Source organism: Suillus fuscotomentosus (assembly GCF_016647785.1).
Source record: "Suillus fuscotomentosus strain FC203 chromosome Unknown F5891scaffold_109, whole genome shotgun sequence".
NCBI classification, from domain to species: Eukaryota; Fungi; Basidiomycota; class Agaricomycetes; order Boletales; family Suillaceae; genus Suillus; species Suillus fuscotomentosus.
The window spans coordinates 25,974-52,210 of record NW_024539621.1 but is presented as its reverse complement, the minus strand read 5'-3'; the positions used below and the strand labels follow the sequence as shown (position 1 = coordinate 52,210).

The window sequence follows — 26,237 nt, the reverse complement described above, 5'->3', positions numbered from 1 at the left end:
ATAGTACTCTTGGATCTTGTCAGTAGCAGCTGTTAATGCAGCATGAAAGGGAGCATATTTTGGGCTATTCGAGCGAGAGGTCCAGGCCTTATGAAGACCCTTGAGAGCAGGAAGGGCAAAATGAAGGGCAGGTCCAGTATCAGACGAGAAGGCTGTCAGAAATTTCCTAAGTCGGTTGCAATAGGGTACCTTTGAGTCTCGGTACCAACTGTATTGATACCGATTGAGATTTTGTACTGATGTTCCATTATTGATACTCAATAGGAATATTTCTACTGAAGTTGCGATATGATAGCGAAAGTTGGATTATTCAAGGTGAGTCACATTATTGATATCAGGTCACAACCTCGTTGACACTGAATACATCTTCTGCAGCGTGCACTGCCAGTCTGCGGCACTGTCCGATCCAGTCAACACTTCCTCCCTCTATCAACTGCGCCCCCCAATTGTTTTTCTACATCTTACTGGTATGTCAGTATCATCTTGAAGTCTGAATCTAACACTGATGCATCAGTATTATGACAGAACACCACAACTTTCATCATCATATGCCTCCAGATCAGTATCACCTGTGTTCAATTTGTGGTGCATCCTACCATCGACAAGGTCTCCGGATGCACGAAAACGCATGCTGAAAGCGATCTGAACAGAGGAGAGAGGATGTTGAACTTGCTAGAGAGATTCACCAAGGTACGACATAATATCAATCTGTCAATTGATGTTGCGTCTGAATCAATTCAAATCAATTCATAGAGAGAGAACATAATGCGCAAATAGGGGCGGACCCGTGTTTGTTGGCGACCAACCATCCGGCTCAGCTCTTCGTACGTTTTCACTAATATCTAGCTCACAGCCTTGAATTGATTGCCATTCGTGACTTGTTTTGGGCTTCTCATTCAAGCCGCTGCCTATCATCATTCACAGGACAATGATGCCTTCGATATCGATGGTCAAATAGACTATCCTAATGATCCTGACATCGGACAGATGAATAGTACATTTATTCTCTCCACCTTCCCCATCCATTCAGCTCACAATGTTCCTTTCAGGTTCTCCACCACCTGAATCTAGAACGGCATCACCTTGACCCCAGTTTGAGGAGGATGACATCCAAGTGCAGTATCATCCCAGTAGTCAGTGCCCAACGCAGGTTTTTCAGTTTGAGGATTATGGACGTGGTCTTGGCGCCCCCACAGTAGTTCCACCGGTTGAACCTGAGCCATGGTACCCATTCCAAACTCGGATCAACTTCGAAGTTGTGGAGCTTGTTCTCGAAGCAGCACTCACTCACCAGCAGACGGACTGGCTTTTTGACCTCATTCGTCGCACCAAGTCTGAACAGTTCACGCTTCGGAATCGCAAAGATGTACGAGATACATGGGACGCAGCTTCGTTTAAATTGACACCTGTCTGTATTCAATTTCTCTAAGTGTAAACTAATCTAAGGCTTTTGCGATAACAGTTTGTAAAGGAAGAGGTAGTTGTGCCATTTCAAGGTGATGATAAGACATTTCAACTATTCCATCGCTCGATATGGGACTGGGCTGTGGATCTCCTTCAGGATCCCCAAGTTGGTCCACATTTTGTCTTTGATGCTGAACGGCTTTCAAAGTTTAACAGTGACAAGTTCGTTTGGTTCATTCACGAGCCTTGGACAGCCAATGCATTCTGGGAGTATCAAGTACGCGACACTATTGTTTTATGGGTCTGCGCCATGTATTAATGTAGCATTGTTATAGTCACAAATACCATCAGATGCCAAGCCTCTCGCCTTCATTCTTTACACAGATAAAGCCAAATTGTTGTCGTTTGGTCGGGTGAAAGGTTATCCTGTCGTTGCTCGGTGTGCTAACCTTCCTGTTGCCATTCGTAATGGAGAAGGCTTGGGTGGTGGATGTGTAGTGGGATGGCTACCAATTGTTAATTCTGTCCTTCACTCAATGACTGAATATTATCAACTAACAGTACTTTGACAGGTGAAGGAGGACAAGAAGCACTCCGGAAAGCCGGTATATGTCAACTTCAAAAATGCAGTATGGCATCAATCATTTCTGAAGATCCTTGCCTGCCTCGCACTGCTGTCGAAGTTTGGATCTGCCATTAAATGCTGGGATGACATCATTCGTATCTTCTATCTGATCATACTCATACTCTCTGCAGACTATGAAGAACAGTTTGTGTCAATATTAATGCTCCCTCGGTAACGTCTTTGACACTCCTACAGGTCTGTGATGGCATTGATTCATGGTCTGATGGGAAAATTCCCTTGCCCTATATGTTTTGTGCCTCGTGACGAGCTTTCTAAGACATCTAATATTTATCCTCTTCGCACATCTGCAGGTGCAAAGGCATTACGTGTTCAGGCCCGAGAGTCTGCAACCTTGGAAGCATGAGAACAAATACTGAGCTCCGAGAGCCTTCATGATGTTGATGTAAGTTTTTTTTTTGTTTCTGACTCTATTAATGTGTAAATTGTCGTACTTAGAATTCATTTGATACCATGGAGAATACTGATGTTCATCGGGCTCTCTCACATGACAAACTCCACTTTAACGATGGCGGCCTTTTCAGTGATCACCTGTGGGCTGAACTGCAAAAGTGGATCGAAAGTTCAGGTCGACAAGCTGCTGTGCAGATTGATAGTTCATGCGTAGGTTTGTCTATATTTTACAGATGCTAATTTAGATTTCCAGCTTTCACTCATTTCCACACTGGCGAAATCTCAATCATTTCGACCAGGTGACATCAATATCTTTTTCTGATGGAATGAAGTATGAAGATATATCAAAAGAAAGTTACTCTAGTAGTAGACTATTCACCATTAACTTAATTAAACAAATGTAGCTTATTGTCTTTGCAGCTCATAATGTATTTCATCAAGATCAGGATTCAGAGGCTTATCTTCTGCTCCGTTGTATTCGTAGCTATGTGGAATTCAACACATATGCTTCATTAGACATCCATACTGAAGACACTATCAAAGATGGCCGAAAAGCTCTTGAAAATTTGACTCAATTGATGGATGTATGTTCTTCGTATATTATATTCTCAACCAGCAACGCATTGATTCAACTAATATTGCGAGTCAGAAATACATCGAAGACACGTTAGACTTAATTGACAAGTTGTGGAATTTCCCGAAGAAACATCTTTCTGCGCATCTCTTTGACGATATTGAGGCAAAAGGTGTCACCCAAAACTATAACACGAAACTGAATAAAAAAATGCATGGCCCACTGAAGGATGCTTATCAGGATCATACAAACTTCAAGAACTTCGCTGAGCAGGTAAGCATTACTATTACAACAGTGTATATTAAGTGCTGATGGAATTTGAAGATTCTCCGATATAGCCATGACAGCCTTATCGCAGAATACATTCACAGCAAGTTGAGCTGTCTCAATGCGCAAAAACTCAGCCTACTCGACGCGTCAGATCTGCCCGAGATTGATTCAGAGACTGAACTGATGACAGATGGGCTACATTTCAGTCTTGGCTCACCACAGGCAATGCAGTCATTTGCAGATGTCGAAGCCAGTAAGACAGGCAATCCGGCCTTCATTCAATTTCGGATCAAGCTGAACGAATTTTTGAACCATGCATTCAATGCCAACAATATACCATTTCCCAATGGGAGACGAATCCAACTCGCTGCTGATGACACGGTGTGTCAACATTGCAAAGCACATTATTAGTAACTTATCAGAATCATTCACAAATCACTGAGTACCAATTTCTTAAAGTCAACTATGAATCACTCGTTGACTGGCGTGTATCTGCTGACTATCTACGATGCAGTCCAATGTTTCACGGATTGCCTCGATATGATTTCGTCATCCTGCAGACAGAAGTTAGCGTCATCTTCGCACAATTATTGATGGTCTTCACCTGCATGGTCGGAGATGTCCAATACCCTATCATGCTCACTCTCCCATATGATCAACCTGTTGGTGCTCATCCACGGAAGGACAAAGATCTTGACTTCTGGCGAGTTAAGGCAAAGCCTCAATGAGGGATGACAAGTGAGAATGAGCAAGGACAAGGCATATCAAAGACAAGATCACGCACTAGCTGAGAGCAGGACACAGCCACAGCACCATTGGCATAAGGTGAGCAGTTCAAAGAGAGACTCGAGAGCGATGGTTATGGGCTCACATCACAATACACTTTGACCTTGGGACTTGAAAACAGGTGTTGTGTTGAAGAAGATGGTTGGGCATCACAATAAGGTGGAGAGACTGGTGGTATCATGAGATGGTCAAATAATAGCAAGTGGTGTAAATAAAATTTTAAAAACGCACCAGATTAAGTCCATTGCAGGGAGGCATGAAAGTTTGACAATACTGTCTGTTAGAAGATGGAGGAGTAAGCAATGACAGGAAGACAGGATTCATATGCACTGACTGCTACGATGGCTCACACAAAGACTCAGAAGGAGAATGCAGTTCTGCTGCCAGCGCCGCCCGCTTGTACACAAAGTCATGTGATGTGACATAGGTCGACCGGTTCAAACGTTCACTGGCAGTAGTAGCCAATCAAATGATGAATAAAACTTGTACTGAAACATAAAACATTGATTGTGGACTGAATATTGATGATAGCAGCACTTTGAGTGGTCAAAAATAGCAGTACAGTCAGCCTTGCATATTGCAAGACACCATAAAGTACTCTTGTGAGGGAAATGACTCGGAATATGACACTATTTGTGCAAACTGTGAGTTATTGCAACAGCCGCCACAGCCCACCAATAGTACTAGTAACTACATAAGCTATAGCACCAGCTAAAGTGGCAACACCCGCTACCTGTTTCGGCTTTTTTTTTCCCTACTATTATTGCTACATTGCATGAAGAGACATTTTGTTTCAATCCTGTCCGACTCCGCCTTACTAATCACATCACGTGCTAATCTATGCTGTTGATTATGAGACTTAGCAAAATATCACTGTCTATCACTACTGCACGAACGGGCCGCAAGGAATATGAACCTAAACTGTGCAGAGCACAAGCCTGCTCAAGCAATGCAACTTCTGATGACAAGGGACCCAAACGGACCCCCGAACGACACAATGCAAAAAATATATCATGCACGATAGACTTTGAACGTCTGCAAGACGATAAAACTGCCCCTGCGAGGAACAAAGACTGAGATAATTCCGTGGAGTCACTGACAGCAGATTCTGGCAAATGGCTTGCATCACCACCAAATATACATGAAGTTGCTAGAAACACAAAACAACATCAGACAGATAGCAAGGATTCAACCCCAGTAGAATCTACCTATGGCCAAAACGGTCAGGATAGCGTAATATATGTTGTGACCATGTAACATTATGTTACAATCACGTAGAATCTGGAAGGACCACATGTCGGCGCATTACATTAGATCACATTGACAAAACATCGTTAATGCTATTGTTTTACCATCGTCTCATGTGCATTTCACAAGGATCGCATCGGTTACATCTCATTGTCATAAATATTTTCATTCGCAGCACACACACAGTCTCGCAGTGCACACACAGCCTTGCGACGTACTACTCATCCCAAATACGAGCTAGTTCTGCCCTCCTTGTGCAGTGACTCCTTTTGTTGTAGCTGGGGGTACACTCTAGCGTGTTTCTGGCTGATCCTAACATTGTAAGTACTTTCTGTCTCGTATCTACTAACTTGTATAATTTATGATGTGCATTAAGATACACACTTATGCTGGGCTACACTTGTGTCTGCAGGAGACATAATGGCAGTCGTCCTCACGCTGCTTCCCGTGCGGAATGGTATAAACACCTATGAGCGGCTGAAACTGAAGAGGAAAGGGTGACTATCTGTGCTGGAAATGTCTCCATTGACTTGCAGGCACAAATACAAGCCCACGTTGATGCACAGACTGCGTCAACTTCAAGTTCTGTACTTCCAGGCAACTCCCCCAGTGTGGATGTCTCTTCGACTCGGACAAAATGACCTGGTGATTTTGAGGGGCATAGAGCGCAGTTGAAACGTCCATGTGCAGATTCCTTGAACATGCTGTCATTATCGGATATGGACTGGCAGAGCCCACTGGCAGATGAAGCAGACACCTCTGGAGCTGCGCATGACATGGATTTTGATCCACGCAACCTAGTTGAAGAAAATGCTGATGGAGCTGTGAGTGATCATCCGCACAACCTAGATGAAGAATGCACTAATGGAGCTATGGATTTTGAGCAGCGCAACCTAGATGAAGAAGACACCGAGGGAGCTATGGGTGATATGGATTTCGCAGGGGAGGGTAACAAACAGCATGGGGTGCAGAATGATGGGCCGCATCAGGAACATGATGAACCGCAGGGTCATGGTGTTGCACTGGGTACTCAGATGGAACGTACACCTGTTGATCTCGACCAACTCGCATACTTAGCGGTTCTACCTGACATGCAAACATCTATGGACTTCATCTTAGCCCTCCGATCAGCCTCATTGGATGACCCCATAGCAAAACTTGACGAGGACGCAAAAAAAAACCTGCGGGAGCCTCTTCGCGAACTTCCAAATGTCGTAGATCCCATTGTCCGTCATGGAATCACAATGTATTATGCTCTCGAACACTCTTCCCGAAATGCTTATGAACGTATCTGTGCTTCCATGCAACGCACTTACCCTGATGCAGAGGCTATGCCAAGCTTCCGTCGTACTGAACGCATCATTGCTGAGTACACTGGCATTAAGTCTATTACTCATGACATGTGTCCTGATACATGTATTGCATTCACCGGCCCTTTCACAGACCTCGATCAGTGTCCTATATGCCATAAGACGTGATACGACCAGATCAAACTCCAAGCCAGTGGCGGTCGCAACAAGGTTGCCCGTAAATTTCACACAATTCCCATCGGACCACAGATTCAGGCTTTGTGGCGTGATCTGGAGAGCGCAAAGCAAATGCGCTACCGACACAAACGCACAGAAAGGCTTATCAAGGAAATTCGTGAGGCAGGGGGGGCTATCAACTCGTATGATGACTTCATTATGGGCAGCGACTATCTTCATGCTATTGTTAATGGCGATATCTCCGAAAATGATGTGGTCTTGATGATCTCAATGGATGGGGTGCAGCTCTATGAGAGCAAGGTCTCAGATTGTTGGATCGAACGAGTATGCTGCAAACCTGCATCGCCTTGTGTCCTCACCCAACCAGCGGCAATATGGGATCCGAAAGACAGAGACTGGTATCACAAAACCTAGTCTTCTTCTTGGACTCCACCCTTCTCATATACTCACGGTGCCCGTCTGCTTCTCAACCGACATTATGCATCTTGCAGGTCTCTTAAGTGACTTGCTGCTTGCACTCTGGCGAGGAATGATGGACTGCGCAGGTACGGACAATGTTGCATCATGGGACTGGGCAGTCCTCAGTGACGAAAATGTCTGGGAGGCACATGGCACAGCTGTTGCAGCTGCAGGTCAGCATCTTCCAGCATCTTTCGACCGAAAGCCACGCAATATTGCCGAAAAGATGAACACAGGCTACAAGACCTGGGAATTCCAGCTGTATCTTTTTGCTCTTGGTCCTGCGTTACTGTATGACATTCTCCCTGAGCCATATTGGCGCAACTACTGCAAGTTAGTGCGGGGATTCTGCATCATATGCCAGCATAGCATCAGTTTCACAGAAATGTGAGTCGCTCATGACGCTCTGGTGGAGTGGGAGTTTGAGTTTGAGACTTTGTATTATCAGCGTCGTGAAGATCGCATTCATTTTATCCGACCATGCGCTCATCAAGTCAACCACCTCATAGCTGAAGCTGTACAGAAGGGGCCACCAGTGGGCTATGCCCAGTGGACAATGGAGCGGGCCATCGGAAATTTGGGTCAGGAGATCCGGAAGCCATCTGACCCTTATGAGAACCTGTCTAGAGAAGGTATTCATCGCTCACAAGTTAAAGCATTCAAGGCAATGCTTCCTGAACTCGATGAACCACCCAAAAGGCTCCCTGCTGGTGCAGTTAACCTTGGAGATGGTTATGCACTTCTTCGTAAATGAGACCCATACCCTCCCCCACAGCTATACAGATGGGCTCGTCTCCAGCTTCCTAATGGTCAGATTGCTCGTTCACATTGGCAAGAGTCTCTGAAACCTCCACATCAGCTACAAGTCTCTCGGAATGTTAAGGTGATTTTTTATCTATTTTATTTTATTTAACTCTGACACTACAGTTTTAGTTTACTCTCGATGATGTAACACAATTTGGCGAAGTTCGCTACTTTACACAACTCGCAGTCGAAGCCCATGGAGAAGTTGAATGAATGTTTATTAATGTCGCAGTCATTGCACTTTATTCCCTCTCCGACAAGGACCTTCTGGAGCTGTCATCTCATACTGTTGCCTCGTGCACTTATGAACAAGATGACATTCGTGTCATTAACATGAAGACCATTACCGAAGTCATCGTGATGGTACCACATTGTCCTCGTTTACCATCTGGAGTCCAGGAGAACCGATACTTCATGGCTGAGAAACCTGGGCTTGATATTGCAACATTTGGCATTCCAGGTGATCCAAGGGACGTAGAGGATGAAGAAGACGATAATCACAATGATAATACCGTGTAAGCAGCTTGACCAACAGGCTTTGTCTCTTATTCATGCACCAAACCAGACCAATAGTATGATCCTCAGTTTAATTTTGTTGTTCGCACCTCCATTCTCTCCACTGCTTCTTTGGTGCAGCTGTTCACTCGGAATGCAGTAACAATTTTTGGGTACCATTCAACAGGCGTGACAATGATACAGGTGATACTAGTAGCAGCTATTGTACAATATTTCGTTTGGAATGGAACAGAATGTGAACAAGCTGCAAAGAGGACTTGGAAAAGACTTGAAGAAAATTCATGACTAAGCTTAAGACGTCAAAATACCCAAACCCCTACTAAGTGACTGCCCCTCTAGTCCTTCTCTATATTCATCATGTCATTTTATACCCCACAAATTCCCCAATACCGTTCTGCCGATAATTCCAGTCCTTCATTAAACATGCCTTCACCACTTCCTTCAGGTTCTTACCAATTTCTATCCTCAGCTGGTCTGGATTTTTCTCCAGGACAATCAGAGTCGAACAATACTAGTAGCTCTGCTCTTTTTCAGGTGAGTCATGATTAGCACATGAAAATATGATTTGACAACACTGATTTGAACTTTAGAATGGATATATGCATGGCCTGGGCCACTGGCAGTAACTCTCGCATTGTTGCCTTGCAAAATCAGGTGAACCAGTTGCAAATCGAGCTTGTTCAAGCAAAAACTGCATTTTCGACGTTGGAGTAAGTTACATTTCCTATTTCATTGAATTACATTGGTACTACAGGTATTTAACTTGCAGGTCTGCATTCAATGAGCTTGCACGCAATGTGCAGCTCATCAATGCAAATCCTGCTATCACTGGCACTACTGTTTGTATATCCGAGTCCCCAGCATCATCGACCATCCAGATACTGCCTCTCGTCAGCAAGGACAATTATCCGGATATTAGGTTCTGGACTCGTGCAGAATGGGAAGAATGGCATACAACACCAGAAGAACTCAGACAGAAGGTAAAACGTGGACCTGCACCTTACCTGGAACACGAGGATGGTCAGGCAGTCACCGAGGAGTTACTTGATTCCATTCACAAAACTATCTGTGGTGTCTGGTTTGAGTTTGGGACTAAAGGACTCCTCCCGATGACCTGGAGCAAGTTAATACACTTGAGCAAGTTACTTTTTCACAATCTCATAGAGAAAAGCACCCTTTGTTTGGATTCGCAGCAGACGGATGGAAACTGGACCTATTATGCAGTACCTCTTACCCATCATGGCGGAAGAACCATCTTGACGCTAATGGAGACTATGTCAAGCAATCTAAGAAAGTCAAACAAGAGGATAACACTGACAGTGAACTGGACTCCCGGGGCAAGAAACGATCACGGAGCCCTAAGTCTGAGTTGGACGGCACTAAGAAGTGTCTCAAAAGTATTGTATTTTTTTTATTTGTGACACATAGTATACTCACACATCTGATTAGTCGAGTCTGAAAACCCTCCTGCTGCCACAGCTACAGGCTCTCCAGCTATCATCGGTATGTTATTTTGTCTTTGTTATGCATATACTCATGCCACAGTGTATCAGTAGTTCTGGATGAGTCTGTGAACCTTCCTGTTGTCACATCAACTCAGAGCTCTCCTCCTGCTGCTGACATGGACTCAGACACCAAGCACCATTCCATTGTGTCTCCACCTGACATGCATAAAGACCAGCCACTCTCCCCACTCGTCGTTCCAATAATAGATACAGCGCTTCTAGATGATAAAGAAAATGCATCCACTATTGGTGCATCCGAGTCTGTTTCTACTCCCTCTGTTCCAAGTCGGCTACCGGTTCTTCTTATCAATCCACTGTAAGTGTTTTACACATCTGCAATACAAATTTAATTGTATCATTCGTAGTGCTGGTTCAACCCGCTGTCCGTTGATTAACTCAGCGACAGTAGTAAATGCTACTACAATACCCACCACAGCTCCCTCCCTAACTTCTATCACCAATATGACTGGCCCACCTGAGTCAATCGCATCTGCATCAACTGCACTCCCATCTTCTGATGACAATCCCGACACTTCTGTATCATCGAAGAAAGTGGTCAAAATGCGACCAGGCCCTAAGAAAAATGGACGGTAAGTACTGCAGTCTCGTTCAGTGGATCGGCACTTATTTGTTTACACAGCAATCTGTGCACATTCCGATGGCTCAAACAAGTTAAAGTTGGCAGCGGTTCCACCAAGGAGTTCAATACATACTATTCTCAGTTGGGTGCGGAGCAGATCAAGGTATGTTTTCACGGCTCTTTATGAACAACTCTAAACTTATTATTTCTTCAGTTGTATGATACAGAAGCTGCACGCCTGGTAAGTGGAACCGTCTGTTTTGTTTTCCAGTCTAACAAATGGTATCTAGGAACAAGAAGGGCTGTGGACGAAAAACAGTGATATTGTCGACGGCACTATGTACTAGCCTGGCCCAACTCGCCTCATGATCCTTTCCCGTCTTGTCAATGTTGCTCGGACTCGAACTCTCCTGCACTCTCCTCACCGTCTTCGTTACTGCCTTTTTTGCCACTGGATCCTCGTCTGGCCTACTCTCTGCTTGCCTTCCTTAGTATTGCTGCTTTGCATCTACTGTCGTGTGGCTTCCCTGCTATTGTGTTTCGCACTGCTATCGCTATCCTGCCGTGTTGCTGTCGCACCGCTTGCCTGTTATCCGAGTCGTGTTTCACATTACTGTCAATATTGTCCCATATTGTGTTTTGTGGTCGCGGTAGTGCTGCCGCAGTCCGGTCCAGAACCATGGTTCGAACCGGACTTTTGGTCCGGTTCTCCATGGTCCAGTCCATGGTTCTTACAGAAGCCTGAACCGGACCGGAAAATGGTTCTGGGTTCTAGGTCTTCCCGGACCATCCCAATTTGGTTTGGTCTTCCCGAACCATTCCGAACCCATATCGACTTCGACTTTGACAACGTCGGTCTCAACGTCAAATTATTGTCTTTGGGATTTGTGCTTTTAGTTAATCAGGCTACCTTCAGCCCTGTTGAAGGTAAGTACCCACTCTCAGACTCTCACCATGACTGACATATACTTGACCATGTCATCCATATTCCTAGATAGCTATGATCTTCCAGCGGCTTTTCACTTTTGGATATGTTTGTTCTGGGATTCGCACATGTTGTCTCCTTGCTCCGTGCACAGATTTAAAACGAGGTCCTGACAACGAAATTGTGAGTCGTCTCCTTGAAATGTCTGAGGATTCGTGTGCTCTCAATACTGATGGCTCCCTCAAGGATGCCTCCGATATTATATTCTACAACGATCCGGACGATAGTGTACCACTGCCACAGGTTCCATCCTCAACTCAACCTACTGCAAAAGACGCCTTCTCTGTGTTGCTCCAGGCTGGACACACACCAGCGCTAGTAACGGCTGGTTCACGGCGTTCCACCTGCACCTCAAAGCCCTCTGCTCGCGTTCGGGATGCTGACAATGCATGTGCCCAGCCTTCATCTTCAAGCACTGCGTCAAGAAAGCGTGCATTATCCAGTGCAACCAATCCTCCGGCGCCCAAAAAAGCTGTCATGCGGTTTCTGTCTCCTCTGGACTCTGATGAAGATGTACCTTCTTCTCCCCCTAATGCAGCCCCAGAAGAATCATCCTGTGACGAGCTCATCCCTCAACTGGACGACGAGGATCACGACGATGAAATAAAATCTGGGAATGAAGATGCCACTCAGACGGTATGTACTTCTCACATTATGTATATTGTTCTCAGCTGACAATCATGTTTAGCTTTCCAAACATGAACGTACAGCGGATGTTCGTACCATATTTACTCGCACTTCTGATGGGTAGGTTTGCAACTTATGCAAGTAAGTCATTCATCCTTCGATTGTTTCTCTAAGTTCTAACTTTGTATAAGGGCTACTGGTGAACCGATCTCAAAGCATACCTTTCGTGGTGGAACTTCGACATTGCGGACTCACATTGTCCGCAATAAATGGACGCATTTTCAGGTGTACCATCAGCGCTGTGAGGCTCCAGGCATTACGATGCACCCTCGTGCGATTCCACCTGGAGAAGACCTTGCCATGACCCAAACGACTCTTGATGCCAGTCTTATTTCGAAACCACCGGTGTTCACCAAGGAAGGGCTACTTGAATATGTCATGGAGCTTATCATGACAGAAGACGAGGTACGTTTCTTATATATATTCATCTAAAGTTTATTCACATATTCACATCATGCCAGGCAATACAATTAATTGATAAGCCAGTGTTTCGACATTTATTACAGTACGCACGTCTGTCCCTGATGGACAAAGATATTCCGCATCGCACCAAGTTAATGGATACGATCAGGTCTCGAGCAATGAGTGTGGTTGAAACTATCAAGGAACGCCTGGCAGTGAGTTTTTGTCTACTTTTATTGTGGGCAAGTCCTGAAATATTATTGTGGTTAGGATGTTGACAGTGCGGTTTCCATGATGTTTGACTCATGGACATCGATTATTGGCGAACCTTTCTTTTCCGTCACTGGGCACTACATCTGGAGTCCTCCCAACAAGCCGCTGCTGTGGGAACTGAGAAACGAGCAGCTCGATTTTGTCCATGTCACAGGCAACCACAGCGGCCAAAACATTGGCCATATACTCATCGAAATGATAGACAAGTATAATATTCGAAATAAGGTGTGTATTTAGTCAGAATCTGTCTTACTTTGTGTATTGACTTTGCTTATATAGGTTGGATGGATGACGTCTGACAATGCGTCAAACAATGATACTGCAATGAAAGAAGTTGCAAGAACCATAGACGAGGATGGTAGCCACTGGCTTCCGGGTCCCCGTCGCATCTGCTGTCAAGAGCATATTCTGAACCTTGCGGCACGACACTTCATCGATGCGGTTGCACCCACCCCTCAGGCAACAATAGTCAGAAAGATTCGACACACTATCGATCATGATGAGGACGCTGACGTTGACAACTTAACTGAACAACTTGCTGCATTGGAACATGATCCTGAAGCTATTGTCGAAGATGGTTTTGATGTCGGCGACGCTGTTGGAAAAGCACTGGCTCTCATTGAACAGGTAAAGTTTCATTTTTCTTTATCTTTGAGTTCTTACTGACACAACAAATTAGATACGCAAATCACCCCAAGCTCAAGCATTCTTCAGAAAATCGTGCGAGGAAGAAGGTATTGCCATTCATGAGATTTTGACTTGGGTGAGAACACGCTGGGCATCCTTGTTCAAGTACCTTGAGCGTTTTTTGTCTCTTCACCTGGTAAGTGACACACAATCACCTATTTAGTATCTAATGTCTTTTTTTTTCAGGCTGTCAACCGCTTCACTCTGCTTGCTGATGAGAGTCACGAAGTCCCAACATTACGCAACAAATCATATAGTGACTTCAGGCTTCATTGAGCCGACTGGAGGAAGATACGACTCGTGCATGACGTTCTCAAGGTATTTATCTGTATGTATGTCTGTTTTTTTATTTACTAATTGTTCTAGGAGCCGGCGACTGCGCAACAGTCTTTCTCATCAGTCATGTGCCCAACAGCATGGCAGACTATACCTACGCTAGAATGTCTCACTAACACATGGCAGACGATGGTGGGAAATCCGGAATATGGACTCATTGCGGACGCCATTAGGAAGGGCCTCAAAAATGTTGAGAAGTACTATCAGAAAGCTGGTGACTCGGATGTCTACTTTATTTGTCTCGGTGAGTATCAATGTTTTTCGCTCGAGTTCATTTCTGATTTTGCTATAGTTCTTGACCCCAACTACAAATTCGCATATGTCGAAAGCCGATGGAGTGAGACGAGGGTTGCAAGCGGGAGGGCTCATCTTCAAACAGTGGTAAGTACTACTCAATTATCCTGCTAGTCTCTTGACTTAAGACAGGTGCTTAGTTTGACAGGTATTATGAAGCATTGTGAAGCCCAGGACTGCATGTCACAACGGCCATGTCAACAACAAAACCTTCAAATCGGTATGGTGAGTCCTGGATGCGCGATGCGATCATGGCGCGTCAAGCCGCCGACCATCACGCATACAACCCTCATCAAGAGCTCTCCGCATACCTCACTTCACCATTGGAGGAAACAGACAATGTTGTATCGTGGTGGGGGGGTAAGTCCATCATTACTTTCTTTGGTTCCCGGCTAACATTTTTGATTAGTTACACTCACTGCAATACCCAACCTTAGCTCGTGTTGCGCGTGATTACCTTCCCATTCAAGGCAGTGCTGTCCCATCTGAACGCGCTTTCTCCAGCGGGGGGATCACATCGACTTTGCGCCGCAATGCACTCGCGTCATCCACCTTCTCTGCACTGCAAGTGTTGAAGGCAGCCTATCATAATGGACACTTGTCAGCAGCAGTTGAGGCAGAGGGGCATGCAGCTAGTATTATGTAGTTAGGCTAGGTAGTTGATGTCTTGTAGATGTAATACCAATGTTTTTTTTCGTGCACCCAAAACTTATGGTTCGGTTCGAGTTCGAACCGGAAAAAAACCGAACCGGACCGCAAAGAACAGTTCTTGAAGGTCCGGTTCTGGGTTCAACGATTTTGCAGAACCAGACCATGGTTCGGTTCTCGGTTCTCGTCAAGGACCCCCTGAACCGGACTGAACCGGACCACGGCAGCACTAGGTCGCGGGTCGAGGCATTTGTATTGTTAGATTATAGCATATATCACCCAAATACAACTGATTTTATTGTACCATTTGAACTGACCCAAAATATAGTGAAATATGATATCAATATTCTTAACATACCCTACAAGATGCGAGATGATCCGAACAGATGCGAAATATTGTATTAGTCTCCACAGCGAGTCTCCTGTTGTGCAATATGGTGCATCTATATTCATCATATTTCGCTCGATCTCAACTGTTTTGGCCATAGGTAGATTCTACTGGGATTCAACCATGATATACTATCACCTTGAAGTCCAGACACACTACGAGAATAAGGATTATGTGCAGGATGCTCATATTCCCTACCAACAGCGCGCCACACAGCAATCCAATTCATCCCAATCAAAACATCACAATCAAAGACTGCGCACGACCTCAAACTCAATGTTGGTCGTGAGTGCACAGCCATCGTAGGAAGCCATGAGAATCTCAGAGAACCGAGAACCCGGTGCTGGCGCTGAATGACCGAGCTCATGAGCAACTGGAATAGATGCAAGACAATAACTCGAATCAGTATCAAAAACGACAGAGACAGGGAAGCGGCCAATGAACGAGGTCATGATGGTGAGAGCGCAAAAGGGGTGTAAGCATGAACTCGACAGCGATGCGATGATCGAGCAGGCGAGAGCTAAAGGTGGTGTAAACCGATCGATCAACACAGCCTCATTACCATCTAAGGCAACAGTTGCCATCTAAAGCAAAAAAAAGAGGGGCGACGAAATCATGAAATCTACCGCCAAAACGTGAAAAATCAGGAACTATAAGACCCACTCCCTAAAGGTAGCGGGAATATATATAGTAGTACGTACTAGACCAGAATTCATCACAAATGGTGTTCAAAGTAAATTTCACAGAGCTCGCTAAGCTCGGTAAAGCTCGGTAAACGTCAGTTAAATCGGTCTGAAAAATGTTAACACAAGTACGGCTCCGTTCGGCATCACGGTCGGACTTTGAAGAGAGACTTAGTGTTTGGGAAGGTGAAGAGGCACAGATGCGCAGATGGATTACTGTACTAAGTACAAAATAAGCTACATACAAACTATCATAGTGACCATTTCAGAGAGGATCGTAAGCCTGCGAACGTTCGTCTCTCATGACGAAATGCGAATTGTAAGACTGGACTGAGGGGCAGTGGTACTAGTCGTGCAGATCGAGACTGAAAATGTAAGCTGAAAATGTGATGACGACGGTGAACACTTGTATCGCCGGGATCCATATATGAATGCACCTGAGTTGTGGCCTGCCCCGAGGGAGAGTAATTTGGAGGTAAGGGCAACATAGCAGGGAACTACAAGGTGAGGGTCAAATCAACTGCGAAGGCAACAGAAAGAAGAAACATACATCCAGCGGATCGCGAGGTTAGTGGTTCCAAATAGGACGGAGTGCATTCGTGCGGGAGGAGGAAGGGAGAAGTTTGCGAAGATAGTGAACGAAAGCGGGTCGCTGTGGGTCTTTTGTGAGTTTTGGCGGGATGCGGACAGGAACCTCAAATGATCTGCCTTTGTTTGAAATGGGTGAGCTGCATGGAGAGGAATAGACGTGAGAGCTGCAGTCGGACACAACTGGATTCGAGAGCGGCATGTTAGTTTGAGGACATTGACGATGGGCAGCACTATGAGATCCGTCCTCGACTCCCCTGGTGGACGGCAAAGGAACATGATGAGGGTGGTGTGAGAGATGCCAAACGGGCGCTAGAGTGTCGTCGTCATTGATGGTGCCGGTGCTGCACCAGAGTGCTTGTTACCACAAAAGGAAAATTTAAACTCCGACCCCATATTTGGATTTCATTCACACAGAGTGGTAAGCTGATCGATAAGGATCGATAAGCATATTCATATTGGTGTCTCCTGAACCTCATCATGCCCCGTCTTTCCCTACGCAACCAGCTGCTTGATGAACTGGATGAGGCAGAATTAGCCTTAACCATTTCCAAGTACAAGCATGCACTTCGTACTATGACCCTATCCGACTTTTCCGACTCTGATTCTGATTCTGACTTGGATATGGTCCTCACTCCTCCATCTCCTCTTACCCCACAATTATCTGACTATTCGGACTCGGACTCGGACTCAGACTCAGATGATGACAGCACCCATGTTGCTGCACATTACGACCGCCTTCATGACACTATCACTTCCCTTCGTGATGAGGTCTCAAGGGCATGTGTCCTTCAAAAGCCAGATGCACCTCCTATGCGGGCCCCTCAAATTCACCTCCTTCATGATTTTGGGACATCTCGCACTCATCTCTTCCGGAAGAAACTACGTGTCAATCCAGAGATCTTTGACGATATCCTTGATCACATCTCAGGTCACCCCATCTTCACTAATCAGTCCAATAACCCCCAGCTTCCAGTTGCTATTCAACTAGCCATTTTTCTCAACCGCGCTGGGCACTATGGCAATGCCATTTCCCCAGAAGATGTGGGTCAATGGGCAGGTGTTAGTGTGGGGTCAGTAATCAATTGCAGCAACCATGTCATGATTGCCCTCCTTGATCTGCATGACACATTCATCCAATTTCCTACTCCTGACTCCGAAGATGCTGAGCGTGCTCGGCAATTTGTTGAGGCTAGGTCCTGCCCTGAGTGGAGAAATGGTATTTTTGCAATTGATGGTTCTGCCATTAATTTGTATGAAAAACCTGGTCTTTATGGTGAGGCATTTTATGACAGGAAGTCTAACTATTCCCTCAACTGTCAGGTATTTTTTTTCTCTTATTCTAATGGTCAGAAATTAATAAAAAATTCAGGTAATCATTATGCCCCATAACCTCCTCATAGTTGATTATTCACTGGGTAACCCTGGCAGTACACATGATGCTTATGCCTTCAAATCCACTCGTGTTTATCAGGAGCATGACACTCTTCTTCCAGAGGACCATTGGATTTGGGCAGATAGTGCCTACCCACTTGAGAAGTGGTGCATTGCCCCTTTCAAGAAGCCACGTAATGGGAGGTTGACCAGGGACCAGAAATCCTTCAATATTAACCTCTCTCGGGTATTTCTAATTTTTTCACTGATTTTTGCAATTTTCACTGATTTTTTATTCATATAGGTCCGTGTTCATGTTGAACATGCATTTGCAGCTTTGAAAGGACGATTCCAGTCTCTCAAGGAACTTAGGCACCCACTTCAGAACCAGAAGGATCTTCAGGTCACTCTGCATTGGGTTAGGTGTTGCCTAATCCTTCATCATATGATCATCCGCTTCGAGGAGATTCGCAAGAAATCCACACTTGTATGGGCTGTTCGAGAGGGGAACAATACTATATGCCATGAGGATGAAGGACCAGATGGTGATGAAGTAGTGGGTGATAGGTCTTATGAAGGCACTCCAGGTCAAGCTCACAGGGCAAGGCTGATGGATTTGTTGTTTGATAGCCCTCATTCACAAGCACACCATCAGGCAGATTGAGCAAACAAGCAGAGTAACATTGTGTATAGCTAAACAAATGTACTACTAAATTTTACAACTAGTGATCAACTTGTGGCCATATGTGAGAACACTACATGCAAACATAACAAGACATATAACATCCAAGACATGTAAGAGTATAACGACGCGAGAACATAACAACAACGACACGAGAACACGACAACAACGACACGAGAATGTGATGATGACAACGACGACGCGAGAAGGTGATGATGATGACAACGATGCGAGAACATGATGATGATGATGGTGGCGCAAGAACGTGATGATGATGACAACATGAGAAGTCAGCTACCAGCAGGTTTGCCACCCTGGGCATTGAGCTGGGCCCACTGAATCCAGAGGTGTAGAACATCTGTTACAGTCACTACGAGAGCCCCCAGCTACTCGACCAGCCCTCTGCCACCCTGCACGGCAACGACACGATAACCGGGCCTTTAGGCCTTGATGATAGATGATGAATAGAAGAGAAGTCCGGAAGATGCCGGATTAGGTAAGCGATCTGGATCGCTTACATGATATGACGACATAGGTCTAGAAGACCTATATATGTTATCTAGATAGAAGGCAAGCCTCGTGTTGCCTCATGTACTGATAGAAGGACGCCTCGCGGTCCTTATCCTAGATAGAAGCCTGCCTCATGCATGGTATCTCTGACTCGATAGATAAGCAGATTAGAACCCAGCTTCAAGCTGAGCTTAGATACGATAGAGTAGCCTTATATAAGGTCGAGGATTAAAGTAGATGTTCCTTACTTTAATCCTACTGGGTTTTACCTCGAACTCCTTGTCTTGCTAAAGCTACCTGCTTGACATCAGATCCGTACCTTCAGAAGGACTTGAGACCCCTTCTGCCTGTAAACCGCTATCATCGTTCGCCTCCGCGAACGTACGCAACTCCTGCTCTTCTGTGGGAGCCGACCTCGGACTCTCAGCACGTGGTATCACTGTCGTGATCGTCGCTGTTAGATCATCCCAGTCCGCACGCGACACACGTCGTAACAACATCTGCTTCTGAGGCAAAAGCGGCAGCATCCGCTTCATGTAGGCGAATATCTACCTCTTTAGCCTCCTTCATGCGCTGATGGACTATGGCAGCATCTGCGTGCTCATCCATACGCTCCTCATGCATCAGACGATGCTCCTTGTCCTGGCGACTAGCATTGAGCTTCACCATAAGGCGCTCGTTCTTCAGCTGATATAAGGTTAGCTTGTCAGAGTGAATACTTTCCAGGTCGTCATTGAGTGCATCCATTTGCTCGCGAATCTCCGTCCGGAGACGTTTGGAGACTGAACTTGCTGGTGTCATCGAGACAGATGTTTGCGCTGTTGGGGAGGACTGTTGCAATGACGGCTCATGAGATGATGATGGCTTTCGAGAGTGCGACGACGAGCATGACCCTGATGATGCCATAGAGCCCAATTTACTCTTTTCACGCATCATCACCTGGCTAACATGTGACTTGAATGTAGCGCGATCATGCTGGACGGAAGTGCGGGGGGGCACCTGTTGCATATGAGAGGTAGTAGTAGGGGAGGGGGGGGAAGGGGGCTCCTGGCACTTCTTCCCAGCCCTGTGTCTTGGCGGGCTGTCCAGGCTGATAGTGTTGCTGTCATTGTGAGTAATTTCATCCGGGGAATCCATATTAAGATCCTCCATCTCACCCGCAAGAGGGTTGTCATCGTAGATACCGTCAAAATTATAATCATCAGTAGGGGAATGAGCGATGGGAGAGTAAGTACCGTCGTGAGATGTAGCACCGGAGGGAAGTGGTGGGTAACGAAAAACAGGGGACCTGGCAGAACTGTTGGTGTGAGTGCTTGGGGGCGGTGGCACATAGTTCCATTGCGAAGGGCTACCACCACTGCCTCCAGGAGCAGGGGGAGTATGACAAAAGGGGGAGGTAGGTGGTGCCGCGGCTGTGGCACCACCTGCATGAGCATTTGGAGGAAGGTAGTCATAAGTGGGTCCAGTTGACGACCCAGCAACGCCGCCAGCTGGAGCATTGGGGAGAGGCGTGTTGCCAAGTTGCATGGGAGAGCCGGTGTAGATGAGGAATCTTGACTAGACGTGAAAACACTTAAAACAAAAGGGTGCTCAACAGCAAGACCGGGATACGAGACAACGAGTCGACCCAAGGGACAACCACTGAGAGAAGTTCCTCGAAATAAAGTGGAGGGAAACTCTATGAGCTAGGCGGGCGCTAACAGGCGCGAGAAGATAATGCACGTGAAGGCACGCATACGCGAGGCAAAGGCGCGCGAGATGCGCGCGTGAGCGGGAGGTTCGAGAATGCGCACGCGTGAAGCGAAGGCGCGCCTTGAGCATTAAGGGAAAGGTCCTATTGAGGAGTGAATGCCCAGATGGATGATTGACAGGAGAATAAGATCTTATAACAAGTGAGGAGGTGATCTATACACTTTCCAGTACACAAAGATAAGGGGAAAGTAAGTACCAGAACCAAAGGAAACCCTTCTGTATGATAGCGCGAAGACCTATGAGGAGGCGCGCGAACGCGCATATAGCGCGTGCGTAGGTAAGGCGCGCCTAAGTGCGCGCGAGTTTGGATAAGGCGTGCACGAGTGCGCACGAGACTGGTACTTAGGAGTAGAGCTGTAACATATAGGAATGTATGGGTAAAGGCCGTATATTCGGCATTGAGACGCGTGAGTCTCTACATCTCCTGGGGACTTACATTCTGAGTGTCCCCACTCAGTGCTATAGCGCGGGATCTTGGACTTAGAGAGGTGGTGATAGACAGGGATCAGGTGATCGCGAGAGTAGGGCCATCCTCTGATGATCGCGAGCATCGATGATGTAATCGGAGGAGATGTTGATAAGAAGATGGACGCATTCTCGCGATCTCTTGACTTCTTTGTTATCAATCTTTCACCATGCCTACTTTCACTGTTGCTATGTTGAACTCTACTCCTTCCCCTGAGCCTGTTCCAGTGGCGCAAGGGCTTCCTGAGGACGTGCCTATGGGCGACACTAGCGCGGAATCCGATACCGACCGCCTCTTCACCGCTTGGGCCTCCATCCTAGTCTCCCTGGAAGGATGCGTGATGTCCGTGCCTGAACTCAAGCTGGAACTCCTCGAGGATCAAGAGATGTGGTTGCGCGAGTGGTATTCAGTACTGGTGAGTGCGCTTACATGTATTGGTCTTGGTTGTGGACTGACACTCCTAGGCTACTCTGAACGGTTGTTCTACGCGCGCGGGTGTGTTGGCGGTGGCGCTGGAGATGGACGACAAAAGCGCGGAGTTGTTAAAGCAGGGGCGGAAGAGTTGTAAGGAGATTGAGGCGGTCGTGAAGGATTGGAAGGCGAAGGCGATTGCGTCAGTTCCTCAGACGCCTCCCATGCAAGCTGCGCGCGCCACTGGCGCGTCCGAAATCGAGGCACGCGCCACTGACGCGTCTGGTACTGATGCCAGCAAGAAGGTGCGCCTTCTGTTTCCTGTTGGCGCGCCACTCTATTAACATGTTTGGTTGCGCTAGCTGCGCACCGGGCGCATGTCTGTGAACAAGGCGCGGCGCTGTGGCGCCTGCATTGCCAAGGACATTGACTGTGGAGGCGCGCCTGGTCGCCGGTGCCCTCCTTGCGATGTGTCCAAGCGCACTTGCACTTTCTGTAAGTCGCGCCTCTTGTCTTATTATTGGCGCGTGCCACTGACTGCTGTGGATTAGCTAAGCGCAACCTTACTGATGCGCCTAAGGCGCGCCCGCGCAAACCGATGCCCAAGTGCCCTATCGCAGAGTCTGCAAAGGAAACCGCTTCCTCTATTGCGGTTGAGGATGAAGAAGAATCCGAGGAGTCGGGGATGGATGTGGAGATTGTTGGAGAGCGCTCTGTGGAGGAGAAGGTCGTGCGCGCCTCGCGCGATATTCCTGTGCGTGCCGTTGGTCCTTTGGCGTCTGGTTCTGCGCCTAAGGGAAAGGACAAGTTCAAGGATCCAGCGGTGGAGTTGAAAGAGGCGCGCGCGGAATCCGCGCGTTTGAAGGAGGAAAATGCGCACTTGCGCACTTCCACTCTCCAGATGCGCCAGTATGCACGCGCCCAACAGGCGGATCTCCTCAACTATTCCAACAAGTTTTTCGCCATGTCCAACGTGTGGGCTGAATTGGAGAGGCAGATCAACGACTCCCTTAAGTAGATGCACCTCTCTTTTGTTTTTCTTGTCTCCTAGGCGCCAATGCGCCTGTGTACTCCTTCTGAGCGCCAATGTGCCTGTACAACATATCTTGTGTTGCCTTGTCCATGTCCATGTCCTTATCTGATTCACTGGGCTTAAGAAATTAAAATGAATAGTATGTAAGTAAATGACAAGCGCGCGACGAGATCAAGGTAATGCAATGGACTTTACTGATTTTCTGCGGGGTGCGCGCCCGTCTTGTCTTCTTTGTGCGCCTTCCATCATCTATTCCTGCCGTGTTGCGCCGTGCGCGCCGAGGTGATGACGCGTGCGCACTTGAATGAAAGTTAGAAAAAAAAGTGCGCAGCGCCGCACGCGCGTTAGAAAGTGAAAGTCTAATGAGGTGATTATGCGCGCGCTATACAATTAAGATAGTGATCAGTATGTACTTGCGGGGTATTAGCGTGTTTCTTGGTGCATTTGATATATTCTAGAGTCTGTGGGGTTTATGTGCAGGCAATGCGCGTTATATGAACAAATGATATGAGAGATATCACCGGACGAAACCTGGGGTAAAACTGAGAGTATGTACTTAATGAAATATTTTTGTGTTCTTCGTATTATCTGGTGTTTTTGTTTTTATGTTTTTGAGGGATGCACGTTCGCGCGAATATGATTGGGTGATGCGTGGGCGCGCGGAATATGGTCGCGCGCGCTAATCGTCTTGCGCGCGCTCGGGCTCATCTTCATCGGGTTCTACAGTTTCATATGCTTCTAGTTCGTCGATACTCTCGTCGTCTACTCCAGTCATTTGGGTTACCGATACGCGCTCCTCGCTATGCGGGTAGTAAGGAATGACGCGAAATGCGGCGAACCGAAGTTTTGATATTGCGCCGTCCAACTCAGCCAACATATATGAGCCTCCCTTCGTGCGACGCACTATGATCATAGGTCCCAAATAGCGTGGCTTCGTCTTCTTGCTCAGCTTGTATTCGACCTTCGAGTTGCATACCAATACTAAGGCGCTGGGTTCGAAGTCGTGCGATTTGATAGATGCATAGAAGCATCTCTCAAAATCGCGTATGGACTTGTAGCGCGCCGCGACTACTTTATCCCTAATCGCGTTAATATCCTCTACGCGCTTCTGCAATTGGCGCGCGCGCCATGCTATAAGGTCAGTGGTGGTGAACGCGCCTCAATTTGGTAAGGGCGCGAGGAACATCGCTTCTGCAAGATCAAAGGGAAATATTGGCTCGATGCCATGCATCATGAAATAGGGCGATAAACCCGTTGCTTTATGAATGGTGACGCGCTCGGCCCAGAAAACTGAATGAACTACCTGATACCAGCGAGAATCATCTCCGTCGCAGCTTTTAATGATGGCCTCCCGGACATCGTGGTGTCGTCTTTCGACTATACCGTTTGCCTGAGAATTATATGGCGAGATGCGGATCGGGTGAATCCTGTATTTGCGCGCAAGCTCGTCTACTGCGAGCCTATATGCGGGCGCGTTGTCCATCACTATCTCTGTGATCAGGCCCCACCTACACAAGAGCTCCTCAAAAATAAAAGCGGTTAGCGCGTTAGTATTCTCTTTGCGCAGCATGCGCCATTCCGGATACGACGTTAGCGCGCATCGCGCTTGCACGAGGTATTCATATCCGCCCGCTCTGGGCATCTTCATCGTGTCGATGTGCGCTTTGCGAAATAGACCTCCTGGTATGGGGACAATTGGAGGAATATGCAGCCTCCTCGTTTGGCGAACTTGGCATTCATGACACGTTTGTCCGTACCATTTGATGTCTTCGATGATGCGCGGCCACCAAAAGCGTAGCCGTAGGCGCGCGCTGACAGTATAGATACCCTTGTGCCCTAAGTCGTCATGCGCCTCCTTGAGAACGTGATAGCGCTTGTTTGGAGGTAACACAAGTTGATGTTTGCCGTGCGATGCTCTGCGCCATAGGTTGCCTTCCAGAACGAAATAACGCGCTGCGTTGTTCACGAACTTCTCGAATTCTTCATCTGAAACATCAGTGGGTCTTTCGCGCGTGGTAAGAAACTGTTCTATAGTGGTCATCAGCGCGTCTTGCGCGCGCGCCGCGTCCGAGCGTGGGATATCTGGTTCTGGTTCTTCCGTCTGCGCGACATCAAAGTATACGCGCAATGCTGGTATGCGCGCGCTCTGTGAGATGAAACATGTGCGATGCGCTTCGTGGCGTATGTCACCCGAACCACCAGCTATACGATGCGTGCGATCGTTCAAAAGCGCGATAGCGAACAAGTATGCGCGATCAATCCAATCCTCATGATTATCATCCTCTATGGGGTCTTCCTCGGCGACTGGTCTCCTTGAGAGACCATCAACGCCTTTATGCTTTTGCGCGGATACATGAACGAGTTTGAATGAAAATAAAAGGATACCCGCGATCCATCGGTTGATGGTCGCGTTAGGCTGCAAGTCCGGATTATTGATCATACCTTTGATATACTTCGCGTCTACCCACCGTCAGATTCTTCACCCCAAAGATGTATACGCGCAACGCACAGAAGAGTCCGAAGAGTTCTAGCTTCGCTTGAGAGTAGCGCCTTTCCACGTCGTTTAGCGCGATTGAGCCAAATCGATTTGGATAGCGCTTTCCGTCTTCGCCTATCTGCAGCAATATGAATCCAACAGCGATATTGGAAGTATCGACTGCTAGAATGACTTCGTGCTCGCTATCATAGTCGATGCGCCTTAGCGCAGGCGATTCTAGAATTGAGTCCTTGAGGGTCTGCATGGCTTGGCACTGTTCAGGGCCAAATATAAATGGCGCGTCTTTCCTGGTGAGGTTAACTAGTGGGCGCGCGATGTGTGAGAAATCGCGAATGAATATGTGCAGGACGCCGCAAGTTCCTAAAAATCCGCGCACTTGCGACTGATTGGTGGGTTCTGGCCAGTCGCGAATCTTCTGTACCTTGGATTCTTCTGGTACGCGCCCTTCAAACGTGCATTTGTGTCCGACGATGATTGCTGTAGGCGCGGCTAGAACAAACTTTGATGCGGATACGGTTGCGCCTACGTTCTCTAGGCGCTGTAGGATGCGATTGACAACGATGCAATGCTCCCAGATGAAGCGCCGGATTCCTGCATTTTCGGGTATTGTCTCGTATGAACCGTCTTCGCGCTGATAGCGCGTTCGCACTGATTTGATCGGAACATCATCCACGAATGGCGACATGAATTCTGGAATCTCGTGTTGCAGGATAAACGCGGTATCGCCTTGGTAAACCTGTACAGCATTAGCATGTCCTTGAGGAAGAGTGGTTAGCCGATGAGGACCCAAAGGTGTTCCAAAGGTCGTCAAGTCGCGCGAGTCTACGTGAAGCGCGCGCTGGTCATAACCTGAATATAAGTCCAATATTGCG

The 26,237-nt window shown here is 47.0% G+C and overlaps 4 protein-coding genes across 4 annotated transcripts; 3 read left to right on the top strand and 1 right to left on the bottom strand.

Moving 5' to 3' along the window:
• Positions 1–660: 660 nt before the first annotated feature.
• F5891DRAFT_1131386 (uncharacterized protein) lies at positions 661–4,012 on the top strand (the record flags this gene model as incomplete). Its single annotated transcript, XM_041364662.1, has 13 exons — positions 661–690; positions 1,094–1,408; positions 1,463–1,681; positions 1,740–1,919; positions 1,977–2,173; positions 2,225–2,371; positions 2,408–2,432; positions 2,486–2,650; positions 2,686–2,794; positions 2,861–3,024; positions 3,090–3,287; positions 3,390–3,665; positions 3,707–4,012. The coding sequence occupies 13 exons, from the start codon at positions 661–663 to the stop codon at positions 4,010–4,012; spliced, it is 2,331 nt and encodes a 776-aa protein (XP_041218638.1).
• A 2,340-nt stretch (positions 4,013–6,352) lies between these two features.
• Positions 6,353–6,796, top strand: F5891DRAFT_963520 (uncharacterized protein; the record flags this gene model as incomplete). Its single annotated transcript, XM_041376016.1, has 1 exon — positions 6,353–6,796. One exon carries the CDS (start codon positions 6,353–6,355, stop codon positions 6,794–6,796), a length of 444 nt encoding a protein of 147 aa, XP_041218637.1.
• Positions 6,797–8,281: 1,485 nt separating this feature from the next.
• F5891DRAFT_963509 (uncharacterized protein) lies at positions 8,282–8,587 on the top strand (the record flags this gene model as incomplete). The annotated part of the gene is made up of 1 exon (XM_041376014.1): positions 8,282–8,587. The coding sequence occupies one exon, from the start codon at positions 8,282–8,284 to the stop codon at positions 8,585–8,587; it is 306 nt and encodes a 101-aa protein (XP_041218636.1).
• An 11,081-nt stretch (positions 8,588–19,668) lies between these two features.
• On the bottom strand, positions 19,669–20,733 carry F5891DRAFT_1196870 (uncharacterized protein; the record flags this gene model as incomplete). The annotated part of the gene is made up of 1 exon (XM_041368388.1): positions 19,669–20,733. One exon carries the CDS (start codon positions 20,731–20,733, stop codon positions 19,669–19,671), a length of 1,065 nt encoding a protein of 354 aa, XP_041218635.1.
• Between the last annotated feature and the right edge of the window lie 5,504 nt (positions 20,734–26,237).